General features: G+C 40.0%; 2 protein-coding genes across 12 annotated transcripts; one reads left to right on the top strand and one right to left on the bottom strand.

The window, feature by feature from the left end:
* Positions 1–160: 160 nt before the first annotated feature.
* Positions 161–24,033, top strand: brd3b (bromodomain containing 3b). 11 transcript variants are annotated; one of them, XM_060906914.1, is made up of 12 exons: positions 161–496; positions 1,543–1,886; positions 1,983–2,120; positions 2,785–2,893; positions 3,671–3,849; positions 6,884–7,255; positions 7,415–7,543; positions 7,624–7,812; positions 17,205–17,437; positions 17,608–17,915; positions 20,812–20,940; positions 21,802–24,033. In XM_060906914.1, exons 2-12 carry the CDS (start codon positions 1,686–1,688, stop codon positions 21,921–21,923), a joined length of 2,109 nt encoding a protein of 702 aa, XP_060762897.1. In that variant the 5' UTR covers positions 161–496; positions 1,543–1,685; the 3' UTR covers positions 21,924–24,033. The 11 variants fall into 11 exon arrangements, with proteins under 11 accessions (XP_060762897.1, XP_060762890.1, XP_060762893.1 ...); XM_060906907.1 differs by having other exon boundaries at positions 162–496; positions 1,546–1,886; positions 2,785–2,929; XM_060906910.1 differs by having other exon boundaries at positions 162–496; positions 2,785–2,929; positions 6,887–7,255.
* Positions 24,034–24,038: 5 nt separating this feature from the next.
* Positions 24,039–25,039, bottom strand: LOC132872235 (putative uncharacterized protein BRD3OS). The gene has a single exon (XM_060906918.1). It carries the CDS (start codon positions 24,592–24,594, stop codon positions 24,349–24,351), a length of 246 nt encoding a protein of 81 aa, XP_060762901.1. The 5' UTR covers positions 24,595–25,039; the 3' UTR covers positions 24,039–24,348.
* Between the last annotated feature and the right edge of the window lie 1,454 nt (positions 25,040–26,493).

The raw sequence follows: 26,493 nt of genomic DNA, 5'->3' as shown, positions 1-26,493 counted from the left end.
CCTACTTATACAAAGCAAAACCATTCGTAATCGAGCCCGAGTCAAGGCGTCTACAGCGCATGCGCAGAACACAGGCGACATAAAATAATCCTATATCGAGTAGCATCGATAGGAGAGACGGCAGTAAACCAACGGTGGTTATCATTATTATTTACGTCGTCGGGGGTTGAGGGGGACAAAAACCACTAACTGTATCAGACACGACATAGGTTGAAGAATTAATTGAATAAAATGTGAAAAACAGTTTCAGTTGTATGTAAGGGTGATGAGTGTGTGAGAGATGAAGGCGGTCGGAAAGCAGCACGGTTTATAAACGCCATGTAGGCTGAAGGCCAGCAGTTCATCAGCACAATATGGACCATAACTGTGCGCCACTGCGCATGGGCGAAACACACACACACAGAGTCGAGCCAGCCGTGTATTATGCCGCTTCGATGCAATAAAAAGCTGCCGGAAAACCTGCAAGGAAACGCTACCGGAGCTGCTTGGAGTGAAAGTAATAAAGTGTCAGATACGTGTTTACGATGAATGTCTTTGGATTGGAGTTTATTTTCCGCTTTGATGGTGTATGTTGATTGTTTTTCGGGAATGCACGGCTGAATGTGGCTACACACAGATTGGCTCTGATGCACAGCGCTGTGCAACAATACAACAAAGCGGGCTTTTTACTCCCTCTCCAGCGCCGCTTGGTCAGCTCTAACCCCAGATGAGAGGTGTTCATGTCGCCGTGCTTTTGAGCTCCTTTCCGGGTGTATAATGTGGTCGAGGCTGAAGCTCGGTGTGCTGCTAACCGGTTAGCTCATCGCACGGCGTGCACACAATGGCTGTGGAGCAGACATGGAGGAGCTGTTAGCCACAGTGAGCTAGCGTTAGCTTCAAGGCAGCCTTGATGCACAGCTTTACCATGCCCGCCATCTTTTAAAGAAAGTTATGCCGAGAGGATCCGGCTCGCTGTTATTTTGCCTCTAGTCGGAATATTTTGGTCTGATGAAAATTTCCCCGGTTAGAAACTGTCTCAGAGTCTCCCGAAAGCGCGCGATCTGCTAACTAACGTTAGCTAATGTCGAGCTGATTTTTATTCACAGTAAGCTAATAACATTCCCGCGGTTCACTTTTTAACTTGAGTGTTTCTTGGCATTAACTGACCAAAATAAAGCTCTCAGACATGTGTGAACATTTCTGAACGACTTGAATGATCCCTTTGATTTGTTAAATTGTTGAATCTGATCACACTTTGGGGCTACGTTGTCAAGATATATTCAAGTTACCGAGATGTTCATTTTAGTTCACTAGTGGCTTATGAGTCTTATCAATTGTTGAATAAACATTGTTTGCATTTTTCTAAAGGACGAATGTATATTGCGTTTTTCATTGTTTAGAAGTGTTTACCAGAAATTACAACGAAAATGTCTTAACCTGTATGGGACAACTCGATCTCTTTTTTTTTTTTTTATTTAGGTTTTATTTTTTTATTTATCTCCATGATTGAAGTCCACGATGTGCTATTCATTCACTTCAAACAGGTTTCTCAATATCTTCCAGCAGAGTGCTGACGCTCAGGTCCTGAGATGGGATGTGTGTGTCGAGGAGGGAGTAAGGAGAAGAAAGAGGAATTCTGTAATCACTAGAGAAATACATCCAGACCCAACCTCAATCAAGTCACATTCTCCTCTCTGCTGTCTACAATGTCGGCGGTCACATCTCCCACCCAGGCGGCTGCTCCTATAGTCAACCCCCCTCCACCTGAAGTGACGAACCCCAGCAAGCCTGGCCGAAAAACCAACCAACTCCAGTACATGCAGAACGTTGTGGTGAAGACGTTGTGGAGGCATCAGTTTGCGTGGCCTTTTTACACACCTGTGGATGCCATCAAATTAAATCTTCCAGTATGTAAGATCTATGCACTATTATGCCTTCCCTCCCCCCTCCCCCACTTTTTCTGCTACTGTAATCATTCTTGATAAACGTGTCTTATTGTAAAGGACTATCATAAAGTCATCAAGAACCCAATGGACATGGGGACGATCAAGAAGAGGCTCGAGAATAATTACTACTGGACAGCTGGTGAATGCATGCAGGATTTCAACACTATGTTCACAAACTGTTATATATATAACAAGGTAAAGAGACCTTGGCCATTTCATAATTTCTGTTGTAATTAAAACATGTTTCATATGCATATACAGTACTTTGCAAAAGTCTTAGGCATCCTATTTTTTCATCCAAATTTTGTTATAGATTTCTATTTTGACTTCTATGTTATCAAGTTGGTACAAAAACATTTTAGTTACAAACATTCGTTTTCCAGCACAAAATTAAATGATATAGGAAAAAAGTTTATATCTGAGCAGCATATTACATAAGTGACCACTTTTCAGATTAAAAAAAAAAAATGTAATGAAGGCTGAAGGTTTTGGTGCAAAACTAAGTGTGACAGTGCCCAGAAGAACTGTCTGGTTCTGGAAGATGCTCAGTAAAACCTATAACTCATTTCCTTATAAAACTGCACTCATTGTACCTGAGACGATGACTACTACTACTTACTTACTTATAGCAAAGGGTCATCTCGCACCAAATATTGACTATTTCATTTATTATGGTTTACTGCTGGTGTTTATTTTATTTTTTTTAAAATGTTGAAACACTTCATTATTTTAAGCCGGTTTTGGTCTACAGCATTTCTTTACACGTGCCTACGACTTTGGCACAGTACTGTATGTTAAAGATAGGAAGTGTTCCACTATTGTGTGTGTGCTTATAAAAAATTTTTTCTTATGGATTCAGCCTACAGATGATATTGTTCTCATGGCTCAAGCCTTGGAAAAAATTTTCCTCCAGAAGGTAGCACAGATGCCACAGGAGGAGGTAGAACTGCTGCCACCACCTCCAAAAGGCAAGGCACGCAAGCCTGGTGCTGCCCCTGCAGCAGGTAAACCTGTACTCGGAGTGAAAAATAGTTCAGGCAAGACTGACTTGTAGAAAATAAAGTTTTTAGCTTTTAAGCATTGGATGAATTAAAAAAAAAAAAGTGCCTGAATGCAAATATGCCTTCTATACCCATCTAGTGGACTTATAAAGTTGCCACCGAAAATTACCCACATTTTATACATTCATGCAGTTTCATTTTATTTACCATTTCTTAGTGAAATGATGGCATGGCTGGGTGGGTGGGTGGGTGGGTGGGAAAAAGGCAACAAACACTGAATAGACCAATAAGCATGTTTTATTTTCACCATATTGAGTCATGTTAGTTACTTATCTAGACTTTTTCTAGCAAGGAAACTTCATAATATTTTTGTTGAATAGCCCTGATGTGTACATGGTTATAAAGATGATTTCCCTACAAAGCTAGCAACTCTTGCAGCTTTAATATTCATTAAAGATGCAATTAAGCTTCAGCCGATGCAATTAAGCTTCAGCCAATGCTGAGCCATGCAAAATGTTGACGACAATATGAAGTTAATTCAGATTGGTGTCAGAGAGACAAAAAAAGATACTGGACTATTATAAAATTGTCATAATTTCTAATACACTGAACAAAACTGTCATACCATAGTATGGATTTTACCATGAAGGTTGAAAAAGTACAATAAAAATCAAGTGTGCCACCTTCAAAAGGTACACAAGTTTGGTCCGGTCACAAATACACCTTCTCATTCTTCTGTGACAGAAACTCCGCAAGCTTCAGCACTGTCCTCGACCTCCCCATCCTCGTCGTGTCCAAGCTCTCCTCCACAGCCGCCTCAGACTCCTGTAATTGCAGCGACGCCTGTACCAACCATTACGTCCAACGTCCAGGCCGTTCCAACGGCTGCACCCATGATCCCGAGCGCACAGCCTGTCGTCAAAGTAAGCCTTCACTGTACTAAAGTTTTTCTCCAGCAGATCATCTGATTGATTTGTCATACATTCAAATGGAAAACCTTTTTTGTATCCAGACAAATTGCAGTTGGTGTGGTGCGTGGTAGTGTTCACTCTAACAGGGCGTGTTATGTTCGTATTACAAAATGTTTTTTTTTTTTTTTTATTAATAAGCAATATTGTTCTGGGTTCTGCTGTAGGTTTGGAACGTTTCGAAGTGTGGAATTGATTGCTTCCTAAAAGTGTGGGAATTCTGAAAATGTTTTGGAAAAGAATGGATTTAATTTGTTAAAGCGGTACATAAACATTGTTTGTAAGTCTGTTGAAGGAGTCCTTTTATTCTGCACTAACACAGCCTCCTCCTGCATATTACTCTCTTTTTCCTTTTGATGATGTAGTTAAGGCGCTTTTCCACTGCATGGTACTGGCTCGACTCTACTCGCTTTTGACATTTGTAGTTCATTTTCCACTACAGCTGGTCATCATAGTGAAGCCGCATGAAACTGTTACGATGTGATTTTCAACGTGATGCATACAGAGGAATTTTTTATTATTATTATTATTATTATTATTACTCTCCCAACATAGTGTTATGCAGTGAAATGGTGTAACAGTAAAGATATAGGGCTACCAGTCCAAAGATGCTGGTTCGCTTCCCTGTTCAGTGTATGCTATTTGGGGAATGTTTTGTTGCAGGTAACTCATTTAAAATGAACCACACTGTACTGATATTTTTCTCTACCCTCTGTTTGTAAAAAAAAAAAAAAGTTATAATTAATGTTGTGGGTTGACCTGAGGTTTTGTAATAAACATCAAGGCATTGTGGCATTACACGGGCTGAAGCAGGATTCCATCTATCTTGCTAAAAGTTAGTCTTGAATGATTCTTATGAAGGCAGCAGCCTTTTGTCTGAGGCTTGCTTTAATATGCTTACTGACTACAGAGATCAGAGTGACTGAGTGAGTGCATTTGTACTTGTCAGTTAGGCAAAATATCAGTACAGGCTAGCCAATTTTAATGGCCATTTTTTCTGTTACCTGCAGCAAAACTTGATCCCCAAAAATACACCGAGCAGGGATGTGAACCCAAGATCTGCGATTGAAAGCCCTGTGCCTTCACCATTTTAGCATATACATTGTGGTGTTTTTGCTCCTTGTACAACCCCAAATCAGAAGTTGGGATGGTGTGTTGAAATTAAAACTGAAAACAATTTGTAAATAATCTTTGATCTGTATTGCACTCAAAACGTAGAATAGCACATTTGATGTTTTACCTCCATTCATTCAAAATAAACATGCTTCAAATTTGATTCTTGCAGCACATTTCAAAAAAGTTTTAAATGGTAAAGCATTTACCACTTTATAATGTTGCCGTTCCTTAGATATGTTTAGGGACTGAAGATACCAAGTGATGAAGTGTTTGTTATATTTATTATTATTATAATTTGTTTCAAAATTCGCCACACATTCTCTATTGGGGACAGAGGGGATGGGTACCCTCTTCTTCCACAGCCATGCCTTTTGTAATGTGTGCAGAATGTGGTTTTGCATTGTCTTGTTGAAATATTCCTGGAAAAGATGTCATTGTGAAGGCATCATATGTTGCTCCAAAATCTCAATGTACTTTTCTGCATACTACCATGCAGTGGAAAAGGGCCAATAATGCCTGTAAGTTAACATGCCATCTCGAAAGAAATTAAATAAAACATCAATTTTTGCTGCCTTTGTTCTGATTTGTGCTTTAAATAACATTGCACTGGTTTGGTTTGAGAGATTCTTGCAGCTATATTTCAGTGCAGGTCTGTGGCAGTGTGACATCATGGCGCATTAAACTCCTGTTAACACAAATCCGAACTAAAAAAAAAACAACAACTAAACCTCATCAGGTACATCTCAACTTGCTTATTCATTTAAGTTTCTCAACAACTAAACCAGCACAATTTTATAACATGAACTAAGGTAAATTCATTTACGTAAGTTTTTTTTTTTTTGTATTTTTAATATTTCTAATACTCCATGTTTTATATTTCTAAGAGGTTCTTGCAAGAGCTTAGACTTTATCTAAAATACAATTCACATTTTTCATTTATCAGTTTTCTAGGGATGTCCTGATTTCCATTTTCAGTATGACAGACGCTAAAGTTCTCGTGTGTGTGTGTGCCTCTTAAAACTGATATGGAGTATGTCTGGGTAAGCTTATAATTTTGCTAGAACAAACTCCACAACAAAAACATTGTTGAATTAGCATCTTGTTGACTCTGTTAATCTAAAACAGTGTTGTTTAATATAATCAGGTTGAGATGATTAACACCCAGCCCTGCTGTAAACTAAGCTGGGACTGAAGTAGCTATCATCACTAAACACATTGCTGTTTCGCTTGATTTGAGATTCAGTATCAATTACTTGTGTCCTGACATTCACTGTGATTCTACAAGTTGGTTCACAAGTTCTGTTATAAAAGTTTAGACTTAAATACCAGATTAAGTAAACTAATACTTAAGCTAGCTTTACAATTTATGACCCGTTTTAGTGTCGCAGCTAAAAGCTGTATACCATAAAATGAATTTTTTTTTGGAGGAATAATATATGATTTTAGTGTGACCAAAGAGGGAAAGCTGTTCATCATGGTGCTCATCTCAAAGCCACCAGTATGAGGACAGCATTGGGTGACAAACTTGCAGGACTGCTATAAATTACAGTACTGACAATGGTTACATTTTAAAAACATGACAAATTGTCATGATTATAATCCACACATCTTTATTACTTCATACTCACTTTGAAGAATGGCCATATCATTGTTGTCCTCTTTTACCCAGTCAGGAATGGCTACCAAGTCCTCTACTTCACACAGTCTGTAATCAGGTTTATTCAGAAGCTTCCATTCAGCAAAATCGGCACAAGTGTTATCACCTCATGACTAAACTGTTCCTGGAGTGTTTATGGATATGGATGACAACACTTAACACCTTTTAAGGTGTTAAGTGTCGTCATCCATAGTGTTTTATTTTGTTTGCTTCCAGAAGAAGGGGGTAAAGCGGAAAGCAGACACTACCACGCCCACTACCTGTGCCATCACGGCCAGCAGAGGCGAGTCTCCCACTCCTTTGCTGGATTCCAAACACAGCAAAGTGATCTCCAGGCGCGAGAGCACCGGCCGACCCATCAAACCTCCAAAGAAGGACCTGGACGATGGCGAGCTTCTGCAGCAGGGGAGCAAGAAGAGCAAACTGAGCGACCACCTCAAATACTGTGACACCATCCTAAAAGAGATGCTGTCCAAGAAACATGCTGCCTATGCCTGGCCCTTCTATAAACCCGTGGATGCAGAAGCGCTGGAGTTGCATGACTACCATGAAATCATCAAGCAGCCGATGGACCTCAGTACAGTCAAAGTATGGCACATAGACTTTGATCCTACTTTGTTTTTGCTTAAATTTCAAATAAATTGCATATCAAGTAGAGTCACTGAATGTAACAAGTTTTTTTTCTGTGGTTTGAATGGTTAATACTTATTAGCTGGCATTTTGTGACATCCTGTGCTGTTTTTCCAGAAAAAAATGGACAGCAGAGAGTACCAGGACGCCCAGAGCTTTGCAGCAGATGTCCGGTTAATGTTCTCAAATTGCTATAAATATAATCCACCTGATCATGAGGTTGTTGCCATGGCAAGGAAACTTCAGGTAAAAAGTAATGAACTATAAAGATTTCCTCATACATCCTCAGCGCACTTTGCCGAACCCTCACTCTACTGTTCCGGTAGGATGTGTTCGAGATGCGTTTCGCTAAGATGCCAGATGAGCCGGCTGAGCCCTCGTCTCCTGGAGGCACGTCTGCCATGGCAGTAGTAAGTAAGAGCACAGGGAGCAGTGAGAGCAGTGCTGATTCCTCCAGCTCCAGCTCTGACTCGGAGGAGGAACGAGCCACCCGTCTGGCAGAGCTGCAGGAACAGGTGAGTGTGCTGCAAGTGGGCACCATCAAGAGCAGAGTGGGAGGGAGGGGTTTTTATACTTGACCTCTCTGAACCACTGGTCAAGCTGCTGCTTTTTTTTTTTTTTTATACCCCACTGGCCGAAAGGCCCGAAGGGGGATTATGTCGTGGCGACGTCCATCCGTCCTGGGAAGGGTCACTTTCTGAAATCAACTCCTCTCAATTTTTGGAGGAATTTCATGAAACTTGGCAGTTATATGTCAGTACTACGTAGATTGCAGTTTCGTTAAATTCCATCACAATTTACCAGAGTTACAGCCCTTGATTGTCAAAGTATAATTTTGTTAATGTCATTAGTGTGTTTTTCCTTCTGAAATCAACTCCTCTCTCAGTTTTTGGAGGAATTTCACGAAACTTGGCAAAAAGCTTTGTTATATGTTGGTAGTACACGTTTTGTTCAGTTCGGTTGCATTTTACCAGAGTTACAGCCCTTGATTAACAGCCATGTACTTTCACGATTTCATGAGGGTGTGCTTGCCTTCTGACATCAACTCCTCTTACAATTTTTGGATGAATTTCTTGAAGCTTGGCAAAAGGTCTTGTTATATGACAGTAATGCGCATATTGCGATTTAATTTCGTTTGTGAAAATTTTACCAGAGTTTTGACCCTTGATTTAAATAACTTTGAGAATTTCATGAGGGTGTACGTTCTTCTGAAATCAACTCCTCTCACAATTTGTGGAGAAATTTCACCAAACTTGGCAAAAGGCTTTGTTATATGACAGTTATATGCATACTGAAATTTCATTTAATTGTGGCAAATTTTACCAGAGTTATGCCCTTGATTATTAACAAACTTGTACTTCGGCAATTTCATCAAGGTGTGCTTACTTTCTGAAATCAACTTCCCTCACAATTCTTATCCCCCGCTGGCCGAAAGGCCTGAATGGGGATTGTCGTGGCGATGTCCATCCGTCCGTCCTGGGAAGGGTACTCACCTTCTAAAATCAACTCCTCTCACGATTTTTGGAGGAATTTCATGAAACCTGACAGGTTTCTTTGGTATATGTCGGTAATACGCATATTGTAATTTCGTTCAATTCAGTCGCATTTTACCAGAGTTATGGCATAGCTGCCAGCAGGGGATATTGTGCTCTCAGAGCACTTTTGTTGTTTTTATGCACTTATATTCAAGCTCAAAAATAATATATTCTCAGGGTACATTAGCTTGTGTACAATTTGTCAAACAAATTATATTGAAATTTCTTCTTCGCATATACCAGCTTGCTTGTTATGCTCAGAGATCAAGGGACCAACAGTGGCAACTTGGCAGTGCTGGGGCTTAAACCCCTGACCTTCTGATCAACAACCAAGAGCCTTTTAACCATTGAGCCATGATGCTGGTGCTGCATGGGGGTCTTATCATTCAGTTGTAGCATTTATTTTCTGGACACATTTATCAATCATTCTCCTCAAGTGAGCCAAAGAAGGAAAATGTTTTTAAAACCACAAACAAGGTATTTCATTAATAAAGAATAAAAACTATTTTGTGGCTTTATAGTAGACACTAAATCTATTAAGAACTTTTTTTTTCTCCATCTTTGAGTTCTTTTAATTGGCAGATATGTGATACAAACATCCTGCTTTGAACTAAGTAAAACTTCTTTTGCTTTGTGAAGTGACTGAGGTGTGATAGCAGAGTTATCCAAGACACTGTGCTCTGCTTCTATGTCTAAGATCTGTGTCTTGTCGGGCATCTTTTTGTTTGTTTGTGTCAGTCAGTGAAAGTACATTTTTAATGAATACTCTTGTGACAGTTTGGTGTTTGTTGTTTTTTTTTTTTTTAAACCAGCAATTAATTATGGAGCCTCACAAAACTAACAGGTTCCAGGTGAATTTCAGGTGTTTTTTTCAAACTATACTCCACCTCCCCACTGTCTGTTTTGTTTTGGTTAGTGCTTGTTAAGTGAGCGGTTGTGGTTTAGACACCTTAGAGGTAGGTGGTCATTTTCCTGCTTTTTTTTTTTTTTTTTTCACGCAGCTTGGCTTTTAGCTCTGCCTCCTGTTCTGTCCTGATGTCTGTTGATTTTTTTTTTTTTTCTCACCAGGAAAACATGCCAATCATAGGACGTGGACCTGCTAGTTTTCTGGTGTTTTCTGCTTTCACTTTTTTTTAAAACACTTTCAAGGGTGTCATGATTCACACAGAATGGAAAGCAACTTGATGTTCTTGGTAAGAAATAGCATCATGTTGCTAGGGGAAAAATGCAGGTTTCATAAGACATTTATGATGCTTGGGGCCACTGGGTTGTTAATACTGTTAATAACAGGAAAAAAATTAAGTCAGTGTCTTAATCTTTTAGAAGAAATATTTTCAAGATGTTTACAAAATCTTTCTACTGTCCAGACTCTCTCAGTTTAGGTTTAATTCTCAGTTGTCAAGTTCATTAACTGTAACAGGGGGAATATGAAATACACCAGGGGAATGTGTGTGGGGAGGGGTCACATTGAAAAAACGAAGAGGTAACAGCAGAGTGCAATGCTCCGATCATAATAATTCTGTGATTCAAACAAAGTTCTATCGTTCCTAAGTGATGCGAAGCACTAAACATTTCATTCATATATAAAGACTTATTCTGTTAAGTCTTTTATATATGTCTGTTAAGTCTGTTAAGGCAAAATATACAGTGTCTTGCAAATGTATTCATCCCCCTTGGTGCTTGTCTTATTTTATCGCATTACAAGCTGAAATTAAACTGGATTTTTGGGGGGTTGGCACCATTTGATTTACACAACATGCCTACCACTTTAAAGGTTATTTATTTATTTAGACACAAACAATAAGATGATTTTTAAATAAATAAATCTGGAGTGTGCATAAGTATTCTGCCCCCAAAGTCAATACTTTGTGGAGCCACCTTTTGCTGCAGTTACAGCTGCAAGTCTCTTGGGGTATGTCTCTATTAGCTTAGCACATCCAGCCACTGGGATTTTTGCTCATTCCTCAAGGCAAAACTGTTCCAGCTCCTTCAAGTTAGATGGGTTGCATTGGTGTACAGCAATATTCAAGTTATGCCACAGATTTTCAATTGGATTGAGGTCTGTGCTTTGATTAGGCCATTCCAAGACATTTAAATGTTTCTCTTTAAACCAGTCCAGTGTACAGTTGTGGTCAGTTTACATACAGTGACATGAATGTCATGGCAATATTTGGGCTTTCAGTAATTTCTTTGAACTGTTCTTTTTCTGTCATTTTGCTGGTTTGCTTATATGCTAAGTGGAAATTATTTTGTAGGATGTTTTGTATAAAGTTTTTATTTATTGAATTTGCAAAAAATAGTGCTCTGTTTCTCAAACTCTAGTGAATGTGGATAGAATAAAACAGTTATTCCACTCAATCTCATCGTATATGACCTATAGCCAACTTGGCGCTATGCACGTCGTTGACTATCCGCTCATGTATGACTCGATTTCATGGAATAACCGTGTTAAATAACCCAACCTTGATCTATACTACTTCACAACTTTGTCTCTGATTTGTTTGGAGGCTCCTTGGTTCTCATGTTGCTTGCTTAGTCGTGTTGCAGAGTCAGGGTCTTTCCAGAATGGGTTGATTTTATACAGACATCATGTGACATTTTGATTGCATACAGGTGGATCTTAATCAACTAATTATGTAATTTATGAAGTGAATTGGTTGGACCAGCTCTTATAGTGGAGCTCCCAGCGGAGCGCCATACCCAAGAAAAAATGGTAAACCCATCGAGTTGAATTTTTTTTTTTTGTGGCGTGTACGTGTACCACCAGTCATCAGGGATGAGAATTTTCCGCCGATCGGCGGATTTCCGACTTTTTCAGACCAAAATAATCGTTTTTGAGCGTGCGCGCGCAACATTAAGGTCTGCATCACGCATCTTAGAATGTGCGCGCACGAGGGAGACTGTGTGCTTGTTCATGTAGCGCATGCCAGACAAAGAGCATCCTGATTGGCTTATTTTGCTGAGTAACCCAATCAGCTTTCAGTGTGGGTGGGCTTTTATCTCTTTTCTCGAGGACCGGAGTTTTCAGCTGAGTCAGCGCAGCCTACAGGATCGGCATGGCAGAGAGAGCACGCGCGCGCCCCAAAAAACCAAAGCACAAAACCCACTTCAGCTGAGATTACACAAAAGAATCTCCCTGTCTAATAATAATCTTCATGTCTAATAATAATCTCCCTGTCTAATAATATCCTTCTCATTCTCGTTATCTCTAGCCGCTTTATCCTTCTACAGGGTCGCAGGCAAGCTGGAGCCTATCCCAGCTGACTACGGGCGAAAGGCGGGGTACACCCTGGACAAGTCGCCAGGTCATCACAGGGCTGACACATACACAGACAGCCATTCACACTCACATTTACACCTACGGTCAATTTGGAGTCATCAGTTAACCTAATCTGCATGTTTTTGGACTGTGGGGGAAACTGGAGCACCCGGAGGAAACCCACGCGGACACGGGGAGAACATGCAAACTCCGCACAGAAAGGCCCTCGCCGGCCACGGGGCTCGAACCCGGACCTTCTTGCTGTGAGGCGACAGTGCTAACCACTACACCACCATGCCGCCTCTAATAATAATCTCCCTGTCTAATAATAATCTCCCTGTCTAATAATAAAGAAAATAAATAAATAAAAAAAGCCAAAAATCATTAGACCCTGGGCCATGGGCCCCGCCCCCCCCGGGCCATGGGCACCGCCCTGGTTTTTTCAGACTTTTTAAATATTTTTCATTCTCATCCCTGAGTCATACACACCGCCTAGGGCAGCATGGTGGTGTAGTGGTTAGCGCTGTCGCCTCACAGCAAGAAGGTCCTGGTTCGAGCCCCGTGGCCGGCGAGGGCCTTTCTGTGCGGAGTTTGCATGTTCTCCCCGTGTCCGCGTGGGTTTCATCTGGGTGCTCCGGTTTCCCCCACAGTCCAAAGACATGCAGGTTAGGTTAACTGCTGACTCTAAATTGATCGTAGGTGTGAATGGTCGTCTGTGTCTATGTTGCCCCTTTTCCACCAAAGCAGTTCCAGGGCTGGTTCGGGGCCAGTGCTTAGTTTGGAACCGGGTTTTCTGTTTCCACTGACAAAGAACTGGCTCTGGGGCCAGAAAAACCGGTTCCAGGCTAGCACCAACTCACTGCTGGGCCAGAGGAAAGAACCGCTTATGTCAGCGGGGGGGCGGAGTTGTTAAGACCAACAGCAATAACAAGACCGCGAAAGATCGCCATTTTTAAGCGGCAAGAAGCAGCAGCTGTACAAACGTGAAGTCATTTATTGTTGTTGTTGCTGCTGCTGCTTCTTCCGTGTTGTTTTTGCTTTGATATTCGCGCCAAGGTTTATGTAAACGTAGCGCCGTAACTTCCGTATACAGCGACGTAATGATGTGGCTCCGCTTAGCACCGTGAGCGATGGAAAAGCAAACTGGTTCTCAGCTGGCTCGCAAGTTGAACAAGTTGTGAACCAGCACCAGCACTGGCTCCGAACCAGCCCTGGAACTGATTTGGTGTAAAAGGGGTATGTGTCAGCCCTGTGATGACCTGGCGACTTGTCCAGGGTGTACCCCGCCTTTCGCCTGTAGTCAGCTGGGATAGGCTCCAGCTTGCCTGCGACCCTGTAGGACAGGATAAAGCGGCTAGAGATAATGAGATGAGAAGATGAGATGAGACACACCGCCTAGTGGTCAGTGTTAGTAATTACCAGTCATACACACCGCCTCGTGGCCAGTGTTAGTAATTACCAGTCTCATACACCGCCTCGTGGCCAGTGTTAGTAATTATCAGTCATACACACCGCCTAGTGACCAGTGCTAGCCAGTAAAGAAATAAAACAAAAGACTGGCTATAAGAAAATTCTACAACCCAGAAACAGATGGGAGCTCCACTTTTAGGCAGTGCCTAAATCTATATATTTTAGGGTTTTTATACGATAGGGGATGAATACCTATGCACACTCCAGGTTTCTGGTTTGTTTGTTTTTTTTCATCTTAATTATTGTTTGTGTCACAATAAAAATACAGTTTTCACCTTTAAAGTGGTAGGCATGTTGTGTAAATCAAATGGTGTTAGCCCCCCAAAAAATGCATTTTAATTCCAGCTTGTAATGCGACAAAACAGGACAAACACCAAGAGAGGATGAATACTTTTGCAAGACACTGTAGTTTTTAATATGTAGTAGTTCAAAGTACATTCCTGTACTACTTGATTTGTTTTACTGTTTCTTTTCACTACTGAGGTTATAGCAGTTTGTACAGTACTCATTCAGAATTGAATAGATAATGAAACCAGGTTTATTGCAGCAAGAAGTAACATAAAAGTAATAAAATACCACCAAACCACTTCAGTGAATACACGTGTAAAACAAAGGTGTGTAATTATTGGTAATAGTTGTGTAATAATACTTGTAATATTTCATTACATTGATTGACTTTATATTGAGTGACCTGGCATTCTAGCATTCTCTTCTGACCAATCAGCTTCACTGTGGTAACATTACAAGTCATAAGTTGGCACCCACCTTATAATTCAATGGTTTTTCTTTATTTTTATGAATTAAGACACTTCATGTCTTAAAGTAATCATGGATGTGGTTTCTCTTTACTTAGTTGAGTGGTTCTTGACATAATATGGATTACTCCAGTTGTGGAACAGGGCTATTTACTGTATTGTTTACCGTTTGATCTCAAGCACATTAAGAAGGTAAAAATTGCACGAATTAGCTTTTGATGAGACACTTGTTAATTGAAAAGCATTTCAGGTGACTGCCTTATGAGGCTGGTTAAGATAATGCCAATAATGTGCAAAGTGTCATGAAGGTAAATGGCTGCTTTTGAAGAATCTAAAATATGAAACATGTTTTGTTTTAACACTTCCTTGTTTAAGACACAATTCTATAGTTTTGATGTCTTCAGTATTGTTCTGTAATGTAGAAAATGGTCAATACAGAAAAACCTATGAATGAGTCAGGGTGTCCAAACTTTTGACTGATACTGTGTAAATGGTGAGCTAGTTACCTGCTTACGAATTCCATTTTGGGGGACAAATGTGTCACCGTAGCCATTATCCTCTCCTAGTCAAGTTTCTATTGAAGCATATGTTTGCGACCTCGATTTAAAAAGTCACTAAGTTTCAACTACGAAGTTTCTCTCTACACATTACAAATTCATGATATTTGAGTCTGTCCAGTGTGGTGGTGTTTTTTTTTTTTTTTTTTCCCCCCCCCTTTCTCTTGTGAACTGAGACAGTGTGTTGTGTTCACGTAGCATGGGATTGTGCTTTTTACTGGGTTTTATCAGTGTTGCCACATACCTGCATACCTGTTTGTTCTGGAAATCTGTCTCCAATGCTACCTGCTAATCTGCCTAGTAAAAGTTGTTGTCTTGACAGATTGCATCCCAGCTGATGTGTGTAGTGCAGGAGATGGGATTCGGAAGCATTTGCTATAGTGGCATCGAGGTGCTTCACACCAGTGCATGTATACTAAATGAAAATGTGTCAAAAATCAGCAGGAAGTGGGGTTTATTCTATTCCTCTGGTTGTTAAATCTATTTGTCCAACACAACTACAAAAGACACTAATTGCTAGGACATAATCTTCTTGTCCACGCAATCCAGGCTAGTGATTTTTTTTTTTTTTTTTTCCCTTCCCCGTCTCTGTACAGTTAATGCAGCTCTGTCAGTGACTGCCGGCAGCTGGAGATTTTGCTACCTATAAATGTTCCATCACCGGCTACGCGCAGTGATTTTGTGTGTGTGTGTGTGTGTGTGTGTGTGTGTGTAATGTATAAAAAACAAAAAAAATTTCCCCCCCCCAAAAAAATGTTAATTTTCCTATGGCATGCTTCTTGTTTTTATACTCTGAGAAAAGCTATCTTTTTAGATGGCAAAAATCATGTTTGTGCTTTGACAACGGTCATTGTTTGTTTGCTAGTATCTGTGTCAGTATGGCATATGTGTGTTGTCTAGCCAAGTGGGACTTAAAATTTATAAAAGCGAAGTCTGTTGATTCGCATATTTTGTTGCCAGTAAAAATCACATGGTTTGAGATCTTTTGTCATTAATGAAGTACAAAATTAATAGACAAGTAAAAAGTGCAATTTGTATTAGCCTTTGAGAGTAATAGAATTACAATGGGATGGATGTTTCAGTAACATTTTTGCTTTGTGTTTTAATAGTAGCATAAATACCTAAATGTATAGATCATATTAAGAATAATTTACATGAGCTCAAGTTAAAACTTGAGTCACTCATTTAAAATATTTTGTCTCTTTAGTTCTGATAGTTAAAGTTTACTAAATAAACCACAAGATCTCTTTATTTTCTTTGTTGTTGTTCCAGTCTTGAAGCAGCTCTTCTTAAGCCTAGGTCACATCCAGACGTATGATGTTTTGGCCGTGCGATTTTTGGCGTTTCCCAAATCGCTGTTTTTTGTTTTTTTTGTTCGTGGAGAAAGACGCACGTTGGCCATAAGTTTGTCTTGCAACCTGAAAAAAACGTAAGCGCCCGTAGAGTTTGTTTGACATGACAAAGAACCTCTGCGGCCAGTCTAGGGCTTGAAAATCAGCACGTCACACGCGTGCCCTCTGTGCGTTTCTTGCACGTAGACCGGCCGTAGGAGCACGTACGGCCGGTTGTGACCTAGGTTTTTGGTTGCCATTTTCCTATTAAAGCCTTGGCCCTGCAGAATTCTGAAGATAGTCTTGACCTTTCACAATAATAATTGAACATTCTAGAGTTTACTATGTATAATTTGACCCATGATTGACCTATAAAACTTGAAAATGTGTCAAATTGGCATGAAATCATTAGGGAGGCTTTTACTTTAATTTTTATTAATTTTATATTTTTCACATATTACCAACCTGAATCATGAGATCAAGAAATTTTTATTTATTTATTTATTTTTAACTCTGAGATGCAAAATTTTGCATTCTGGATCACTCAGAATGCTCTTTTTTTTTTTTTTTTTTTTTTTTTTTTTTTTTTTAAATCTATATTTTAATTTTTCAGGGGAATAAACACTACCCTCCACCCCCCCCACCCCTTCGCATCACAGTGGCAGCATTGCTTATGACTTGGGTCTGCCTACTACTCTCTTCCAAATACCCCCTACTCTAAAAGTTATTGACAGGGCTGTTATAAATTATTAAGGAAAGTTTGAGAAGCTTTCCATTTACTCATTAGAAAAAGTGTGTGAAAACTGTCGACTACTTTTTCTCATGAGGAAAGGGCAAAGATTGCAGTATTATAGAAAAACAGGCAAATGAAGATGTGAAATAAATGTCCTTCAGTACTTAATCAGTTATTCCCCTGAACAGCTAAAATCTTCCTTGCATCCTGTAGCAGCAGTTTCTCCCCCCGCTAGCTAACTGTCCCCCATTCCCCTTCTCTCCCCAGCTAAAGGCTGTTCATGAACAGCTGGCCGCTCTGTCACAGGGCCCTGTCAGCAAACCAAAGAAGAAGAAAGAAAAGAAGGAAAAGGAGAAGAAGAAGAAAGACAAAGAGAAGGATAAAGATAAAACCAAGGCTAAGGTGGAGGAAGAGAAGAAGACAAAGTCCTTGCAACAGAACAAGCCGAATCAGCCGAAAAAGAGTTCAGCCAGGAAACCCAACAGCACATCTACTACCAGGTACGACCATGTGGACCATGTCACAAGATTAACTGGAAATATTATGATAAATTACAGGGTGTTCTTTTATTTTATACTTTTCATTGCTTCTTTAGTAAATCTCAGTGTTTACCCAGTGTGTGTGTGTGTGTGTGTGTTTTGTTTTTTTTTTTCTTTCTCTCTAACTGCAGTATCAAACTCTTCCACAGGCAACTGAAAAAAGGCGCCAAACCCAGCGGGGCAAATTATGAGTCAGACGAGGAGGAAGCACTTCCAATGTCGTACGATGAAAAGAGGCAGCTTAGCTTGGACATCAACCGGCTGCCCGGTGAGAAGCTGGGCCGTGTGGTGCACATTATCCAGTCCCGCGAGCCATCACTGCGTGACTCCAACCCAGATGAGATTGAGATAGACTTTGAGACGCTCAAGCCATCGACACTGCGTGAGCTTGAGCGCTATGTCAAGTCCTGTTTACAGAAGAAGCAGCGCAAACCTTTACGTAAGTTGTGTGTCTGTCTGTCTGTGTGTTTACAGGGGGTTTGTCTCTTTCTCTGCTGAGCTGCTGTGAATGCTGAATTTGCCTGCAATAATTCTCTCTGTGATGGGAGCACTTCCTTTCTCGGCTGTATTGCATGATTGATTGGTAGATCACCTCTCCACTCCTTACTCAGATTAATACTGTGCCTGTGTATAAACAATCAAGAAATTACATTTAAACCATCAGTAATCCTTCCTGAAAGCTTAGCAAAAAATTTAATGGCACTTATGCCACTAATTAGTGTGGGTTTTTTTTTTTTGGTGGCCTGTTATTTTCAGGGGTGGACAAATCTAATGAATTATTAGCTAATTGAATACTCAAGTGTACATACATACATACTACAGGTAATCTCACAAATGGAGATGGTACAGAATGTGTAATCAACTTGGATTAGTGACAGATTCATGCTTTGTGTCTTTTTACTTCCTGTAAAAACAAAATCCATATTGTAAGAGCAAGGACATTTTGCCAGATAGTGAGGTAAATATCTTGACTCTGCTAGCTAGCATCAATAACTAAGCTAAAAATGGGAAATAAGTGTATGATCAGCTAGTTAATGTGCTTTGGTACGGTGTGGTACAGTTTGTGATGGTAGGGATGTACAGTCATGTGCAAAATAATAGCAGTCTAACATCACTAATGTGTTTTAATTACTGATTTTGGCAGAAAAGACAATACAACATGGGGAAAAAATAGGTGTAGCCGAGTAATGGGCAACCAACAGAATCAAGTCATGACATGCACTCTGCTACTTGGGTGTAATTGACTCATTTAATGAAATGGGTGTGTTCAAATTAATAGCAGCGTGTTCAAATTAATAGCAGTGTGGCATTCAATTAGTGAGGTCATTCATTCTGTGAAGAAATAGGTGTCAATTATGGCCCTTATTTAAAGAAGGAGGGCAGCAAATGATGTTATACCTGCTGGTTTTAGCCCTTGCTCACTGAGTAAAATGGGTCGTTCCAGACATTGAACTGAAGGAGAAAGAATTTTGATTAAGAAGTTGATTGGAGAGGGGAAAACATAAAGAAGTGCAGAAAATAATTGGCTGCTCAGCTAAAATGATCTTAAATGCTTTAAAACGGCAAGCAAAACCCATGGTAGGAAAAGAAATACTACCATCCACGTAGATCATAGAATAACAAGAATGGCAGAGAAGCATCCAATGATCAGCTCCAGGGAAATTAAAGATGATCTTCAGTTACCTGGGAGTACTGCAACAATCAGAAGACGCCTATGTGAAGCCAAACTATTTGAAAGAAACCCTCGTAAAGTACCATTGCTGAAAAAAGACGTGTTTGAAAAGGTTACAGTTTGCCAAAGAACACACTGACTGGCCTAAAGAGAAGTGGCGCAACATTCTATGGACAGATGAGAGCAAGATTGTTCTTACTGGGTCTAAAGGCCACAGACAGTTTGTGAGATGACCCATAAACACTGAATTCAAACCACAGTACACTGTGAAGACTGTAAAACACGGAGATGCAAGCATAATGGTTTGGGGATGTTTCTCATACTTTGGAGTTGGGCCCACTTATCGCATACCAGGCACCATGGACCAGTTTGAATATATCAAAATACTGGAAGAGGTCATGTTGCCTTATGCTGAGGAAGAAATGCCCTTGAAATGGGTGTTTCAGCAGGACAACGACCTCAAACACACCAGCAAGCAGACAGCATCCTGGTTCCAGACCAACAAGACTGATGTTATGAAGTGGCCAGTCCAATCTCCAGACCTCAATCCGATTGAGAATTTGTGGAGTGACATCAAAAATGCTGTTTTTGATGCAAAACCCAAGAATGCAGAAGAACTGTGGAATGTAAGTCCAGTCAGCTTGGGCTGGAATATCTCTTCGCAGGTGTCAGATGTTGGTTGACTCCATGCCACACAAATGTAAAGCAGTTATCAGAAATAAAGGTTATACAACTAAATATTAGTTCAGTGATTAACAGAAAAGTTAAATCTGTAAACAAATTTCAGTTTATACTATAAATATTCAAGTTTGAAAATGAAAATGCAGACACTTTTTTTTGGAAAAGCCTTTTTTTCTTCATTTTCAGTTTAAAATTGATATTTTGTTCATGTTTTCATTTGGAATTGAATGTGCAGTGCTCCCAATGCCTTTGTGTATATGGAAATAAATGCTATTATGAGGATTGAGCTTTTTCTCAGTTGTTTTAAACACAGTGCTATTATTTTGCACATAAGTGTACTAGTGCAATATTAGCCTAAAATGCCAAATTGGCATCAGATCATAACTGACCTGTTTTCCAAGCTGATCCACTGGCATAGTTTAGGCTGTGAATGTGTGTTATGTGAGCACAGAAGATAACTGAGAATGTTATCGGAAGATATTCAGCTCTGATATTACTGTTGTAGTGTTGAAAATAGAAGTCTGGATTGTTGTGACCAATACAAACCGATCAGAATGCTTCCTCAGTTGTCGTTTGTAGTGCAGAATATCAGGTTAGTCATGGCATTGACACGAGTTGCCATGCCAAGAAATACATCAACTAACAGGCGCATGTTCAGGGAAATGCCATTGAGCAACTGATGGCTTGCAATAAAACAGTCAGATGAAGAGGGTTTTTTTCCTGAGTCTTTTATAACGACAAATAAGCACTGATGACTCGGACATGATTAACTGGCTTTTCCTGAGTGTCCAGGCTACTGATTTGTCCACCCCTGCTGTTTAATCACTACACACACTGTAGTTAATGCAGTAGTATGCATCAGCTTGTTGTACTGCAGTAGATGAATCAGTTGCAGTGTAGTGAAGTGCTTTTTGCTGCTTGTTGCCACGGCGGCGGGTGCGAGGCTGAGGACTCACTGGTCGCCGCTGTGTGTCTCCTGCAGCGGGCACTGGGAAAAAGAGTGCCAAGACTAAAGAGGAACTGGTTCAGGAAAAGAAGAAAGAGTTAGAAAAGAGGCTGCAGGACGTGAGTGGACAACTGAACAACAACAACAAGAAACCACCCAAAAAAGGTACTTGTGTGGCAGTGTGTGGAGAGGACAGACAGGGATTTGCTTTATAACAGCATTCCTTTCTCTTTACAATGTTTCTGTAACTGGGTTTTTATGCTAACTTAAAGGCCATAGCGTGCCCCTTCCCTTTAATTTGCTTCAGTCCTATTCCTTAAAGGGGTAGTGTGATTTAGATCAGCGAACTCAAACCTGGAAGCAGTTTTGTCCTGCCTCAGTGTGTCTGGCTGCTTAGGACATGCCATACTGTTGATTTCAATTCTGTCATGATTAATGCTTTGCTCTGTGCGCATGCCTTTATTCTGTCATAACACACAAGCACATTGGTGTCTAGGGGAGCAGGGCTAAGGGTTCTTACTGAGGGTCATAACACCATCCATCTTCAATGACTTAGTGTGTTGCATAAATATCCCCCCCCAACTTTAATGCATTTTTGTTGTTACTACCTGGAACTGCAATGGACTTAACTGGGATTGTCATGAATCTACACAAAACTCCTAGCCATAATAGTGAATTACTGAAAGTTGTTATAAAAGTGTGGAAACCTCTAAATTAGTTCCAGTGTAGCCTGTTGGCATTAAAAGTGACATCATTAGGTGAATAGAGTTGATCTGTGTGCAGTTAACATGTCAAGTGACACTTGTTCTTGGAAGGCCCCAGAGTTTGTTAGTGAACATGGCTAAACAAACAGCAACAATAAAGAACATTTAAGCCCATTTCAGTTCCAGGTTGTAATACCACTGGGGGCAAAATGGGGGGTGGGGGATTACTAATGCAAGCCACTGTGAGGACATTGAGTTTGGCACGTTTGATGGCATAGATTTTTGTCCATTCCTTGCTCTAATCACCACCTCTTGTACCCAGCAGAGAAGGCAGGCTCAGCGCCAGGGGGCGGGCCATCTCGACTGAGTGGCAGTAGCAGTTCTTCCGACACAGGCAGCAGCAGCTCCAGCGGCTCCAGCTCCGAGAGCAGCGACTCAGACTGAGCTCTCGACATGTACACTTCAACCTCCTCCATTTTTCTAATGAATAGTGTTTACTGTCCTGATAGTGTCTCACCTGCAGACCTGTTACATACGGAGTTAGAAGCTAAAGACAGAAGCTATTTTAAAATAACCTGTTTTAGAAGGCCCTTGGCACTGATAAAAACGTGCGGATAAAGATAGCTGACAGTGGAACAGTCATGGCCCTCAAAGGGAAACATCTGGGCATCACCAGAAAAGATATTTTTATGGTCTTGGAGACATTGAGTTTTGTTTCCCCCAAGTTCTTGCTCAGAAGATCCTAATGACAAGTGCGTATTTAGTGGACTGACAAATGCCTGGCTGTGTTTCAGTAAATTAGTAGCTTCATCAAGTATGAAGGAGCAAGCAGCTAACTTTCTCTCTTTCTGCTATGCTGGTCATGTAAAAGCATGACGTTTCAGCTCATTCCATGTCTCTTTTACAGGTAATGGTAATTATTGTTACCATTTTAAAAAAAGAACTTATTTATTTTTCATCTGGTATGTTTCATCTCCTGGTTTGCCAGGAGTTACAGAGATATCAAGAAATCAGTGGAACTTAAAAAAAAAAAATTGATGCATCTTGACTAAGTGGAGTGAACAGGTGACGCTCTGGGCTGTACCATGGCTGGCTGTTCTCTCCCCACTTTCTCTCCTAAATTTCAGAGCTGTACTTTGAGAGGCGTTTGTGTAGTCTGCAGTAGTTTCAGCGCTGTAATTTCCTTCTCTCGAGGTGCGCGTCTCTCATTCAGTATTTGATGTATAATTTTTGTCTTTTTTGTTTTAACTGCATTATACATTCTCAGTCATGGGTTTTTATACATTATTTGAACATAAGCAGCCCTCTCCCCCCCCAAACTAATAATGATATACCCAATGTTTTCCCTACAGCTTCTGGAATCAATCATATTAACCACCATTGTTTTTGACTGACCAGTAATTCACAAAAGCGTGTTATTTATTATAGAAGCATAATTGGCTGTCTGAGTCAGAGACAGCTCCCAGTGAAGAGCCCATAGTAACCATTTTGATGTGTACTGTTCCTCTTTGGCAAACTCTCTAATCCAGGATGCTTTGCTCTCGTGGAATACTAGTAGTTTGGGTCTTCATGGTTGTCTCTGAACTCAAGAGGACACTTGTCTCATTTGCCTGTAAAGACAGACAGCAGTACTCCTGTTTTAACTTCAGCAGGTTATGTTTAGTCATTTCCAAAGTATTACACTAATGAATTTTCTCTATTTTATGAATAGCTTTTTTTTTTAAATGACCATCTCTTTTGGAATACTGTATTAAATGCTTTGAGTGGTACTTCAGTGCTGAATGGAAGTTGTTGCTATATTTTCTTGTCACATCTTTGAACTGATGACTGCTGAACCCATACATGACCAAGCAACTACTTTTTTTTTTTTCTTTAAATAACCTAGATCAAGAATACATCAAACCCTACCTTGTGTCCTCAAAACAATGGATGTTCTCTCATTGCCTTAAGTCTAATGCTCTAAATCACAGAGGAATCGAGTTGAAACTATTAAGCCGGGATCGATCCATGGTTTGATTTTCCTTTCACAGCTCAGATGATATCGAAACACTTGTATCAAGACATGGGAAGTGAATCTTAGGGGTTTTTTTTCCCCCCTCAGTAGTGTTCTGAGTGTTACTTTTTTCCCATATTCCTTCCACAAAAAACAAAAGAACATAAAAAGGTTTTTAAAAGATGTCAACAACCATAAAAAGCTTAAATATAAATGTTATATGATGTACATGTATATTCACCTATTAGTTGATGCTTTGGGTATAAATAGGTTGTTTTAGGTTTTTTTTTTATGAGTGAAAACCTTTTGTGTATTGCATGTTGATTTATAGAATATTTCTTAATCTTTTTTTAAATTGTTTATAACATGTACAAGCCACTCTTTGAAGTAAAACCATCAATATTAGTTGAGCTGAATATTAAGTGCTGCCAGCTGAAGCAGGTTTAGAGCTGCTGTGAAATAGACTGATGCAGAAACTAAACTAGTTCCTAAATTGGACTGTGGGCCCCTTGGTTTTTATTTTATTTTATTTGTAAATAAATCAAGGAAAAAAAATCACAACTGTGTCTGCTGACTCACCAGTTCCTTTAATTTACTGTGTTTTGTGCATATTTGGGGTGAATATTATGCAAAATACTGAAGAAAAGCTGGTACACTGTATCACAGGTGTATGTGTAGAGGGTTTTCACTTGCTCAATCCGATCAAATTGTTTGTATGGTACCTATGAGTCTCAAATATCAGGCAGACAGGTGAAAGTCGGAACATAGCTTTCATATTAAATTTCTAAATGCGTTCAACTACTCCTAGGACAGTATGAGAAACTGCGACGAGAATCTGTCACGCTGCCTACAAACAGATATAATCCTAGAACACTGTTACATAACAGAGCATATGCGGGAGCCGCTTGCAGGCTCATGGAGCGTGTTTTTGTCCCGTACTACCACGGCCTGGTTGCCGTACTGACTGTACCAGGTGCTGCGGCTGCGGTTCAGGTAGTTGGTCGGTGTTTTCTCAAGCTCTAGCTGCTGTTGCTGCCAAATGAGTAGCGATGTGTCTTTGTACCGGAGGCGAGCGAAACCCTCCGACATGGCCTTCTCGGCCAGAGGAAATCTCTCTGCCATAATGCCCAGTGGTGGAGAAGGAATGTGGTGCGAGGTGAGGACATGTCCGAGAAATCCTCGACTCGACCACTTAAAAACACAGCCAGGGTGAAACAGTACTTGCTTTAGGTGTTTTGATCAAACCGCTGCTTCGTAAATAATCAACTAACTGTTAATCCATATAAGTGCACCCGCACTGCGTTTTGAAGTGTAAAGTTATTCCGTAGTTACATGCTAATGTTAGCTTGTTTATCCAGCTTCGTATCCATTAAACTCGATAGAGTCACTCCGAAATTGTAGGTTTTATCCCGAAATAAGTTCCACTGCATGGTTCCTGAAGAAGTGATTTCAGGAAGACGGTTGTTTTATTGACCGTCTCCGTTTATAAAACCTCTGTTTTGAAAGTGGAGTTCTGACAACATTGATAAGCCAGAAAAGCAACGCCAAGTGCTGCCTGTGGCAACAACGTCCTTCTCAATTTAGGTCCGTCTGAAACATCGAGTCCGATTCACAGTTCCGGTACTTTGTACTTCGTGCATGCAAATGTTTTCGTCAATCCGAGTAAAAGTGAATTCCTTTGTATGTTTAAATGCATTCTAAACTGGACACTCGGCAGATCATTCTCAATTATATACACTGTATAACCGCAGTGAAGTTGCTCAGTATTTCACCCTACTATATGGACACTAGTGTTTTACTGGGAAATAAACCACTCGTGAGTTTCATACGAGCTACATCCGGGACATGGAGAACCAAAACCGTGACATAAATCTAGGCACTTCAGCTAAAATTTCAAACTCATTTGATTGTTCTGAATTTCTGAGACCAGTTAGAGGAGAACATTTGGAATTGAACACTTGGAATGTTGAAAAAAGGTTGAACGGTTCCAGAGATATTTGAATTGTAATTTTTCAAGGAAGGCCACCTACGCCTATTGCTTTATCATATAACATGTAAACAAAAAGATGATGTGCAATAATTAGCATTTATTTCCATTTTGTTTGTAAATGTGTCTATAAAACGAAAAGAACATCACATGTTGGCTTGAAGATATGAAGTTTATCTTCTCGTGTTGAAAAACTCGTATTTTTCCTACACAATACATCGCGGATCTGAGCGTCATATTTAACAGTTATTCCATGAAATCAAGTCATGAACTGACAGTCGACGAGACACGTAGCACCGATATGGCTAGGTATATCAGATGCCCGATGGCCATGCTGTGAAAATTGTGCATGCAGACGACCATCTAAGTTTCCAAATCTGTCATTGCTTAACTCTTGAATATTTTCTATCGTGAATACTATCATTAAAAATGTTTGCTTTCCGAATAAATTTCTCATTAATATCTATTCAGCATTTTAATTCAATGAGAGTAGTTTCAAACAATTTGGATTTTCAGCTAATATGCCTACTGTAAGCCATAAGATTGAGTAGAATAACTTATTATAATATTCACATTCACTGGATTTTGAGAAACAGCATTTTTTTTTGCAAATTTGATAAATAAAACCATTGTACAAAATGTGTGACAAAATTTCTGCTTATAAGGTAAACAAACTGGTAAAATGACAGTAGCAATTTGTGAAAAATGTGATACTTTTGGGGAAAAAAGGATACATTCTTACCATCAAATACTTTTATTCCATATTTTGTTGCACGTTTTTGTATTTCCTGGGGGGGGTCGAGCAGAGTTTTTATTTCATCCTCAGTTGGTTCAGCAACACACCACCATTTTGTTTTTCTCTACTCATGGTATATGAGCTGATAGCCTAGCAGTAGAGTAGCCAATCAGAGTGCATGATTGGTCATATCCAGTGAATGTGGATAGAATAATTCCCGATATTTCACTCTGATGACATCACTCCCAGTGTTTTCCTGCTAACTAGATACGAGTTGTCAAAATGGCAAACCAATTCA

This window comes from Neoarius graeffei, chromosome 24, assembly GCF_027579695.1.
Source record: "Neoarius graeffei isolate fNeoGra1 chromosome 24, fNeoGra1.pri, whole genome shotgun sequence".
Classification (NCBI taxonomy): domain Eukaryota; kingdom Metazoa; phylum Chordata; class Actinopteri; order Siluriformes; family Ariidae; genus Neoarius; species Neoarius graeffei.
Note: the sequence above shows the minus strand (reverse complement) of the source record. Positions and strands in the feature narration are given on the sequence as shown.

Bases quoted from the DNA above. Each gene is read 5' to 3' on its own strand.
- brd3b (XM_060906907.1), top strand. From the start codon at position 1,686: ATGTCGGCGGTCACATCTCCCACCCAGGCGGCTGCTCCTATAGTCAAC. The intron at 2,930-3,670 runs GTAAACCTGTAC...CTTCTGTGACAG, and splicing joins TGGTGCTGCCCCTGCAGCAG to AAACTCCGCAAGCTTCAGCA. The intron at 7,256-7,414 runs GTATGGCACATA...CTGTTTTTCCAG, and splicing joins TGGACCTCAGTACAGTCAAA to AAAAAAATGGACAGCAGAGA.
- LOC132872235 (XM_060906918.1), bottom strand. From the start codon at position 24,594: ATGGCAGAGAGATTTCCTCTGGCCGAGAAGGCCATGTCGGAGGGTTTC.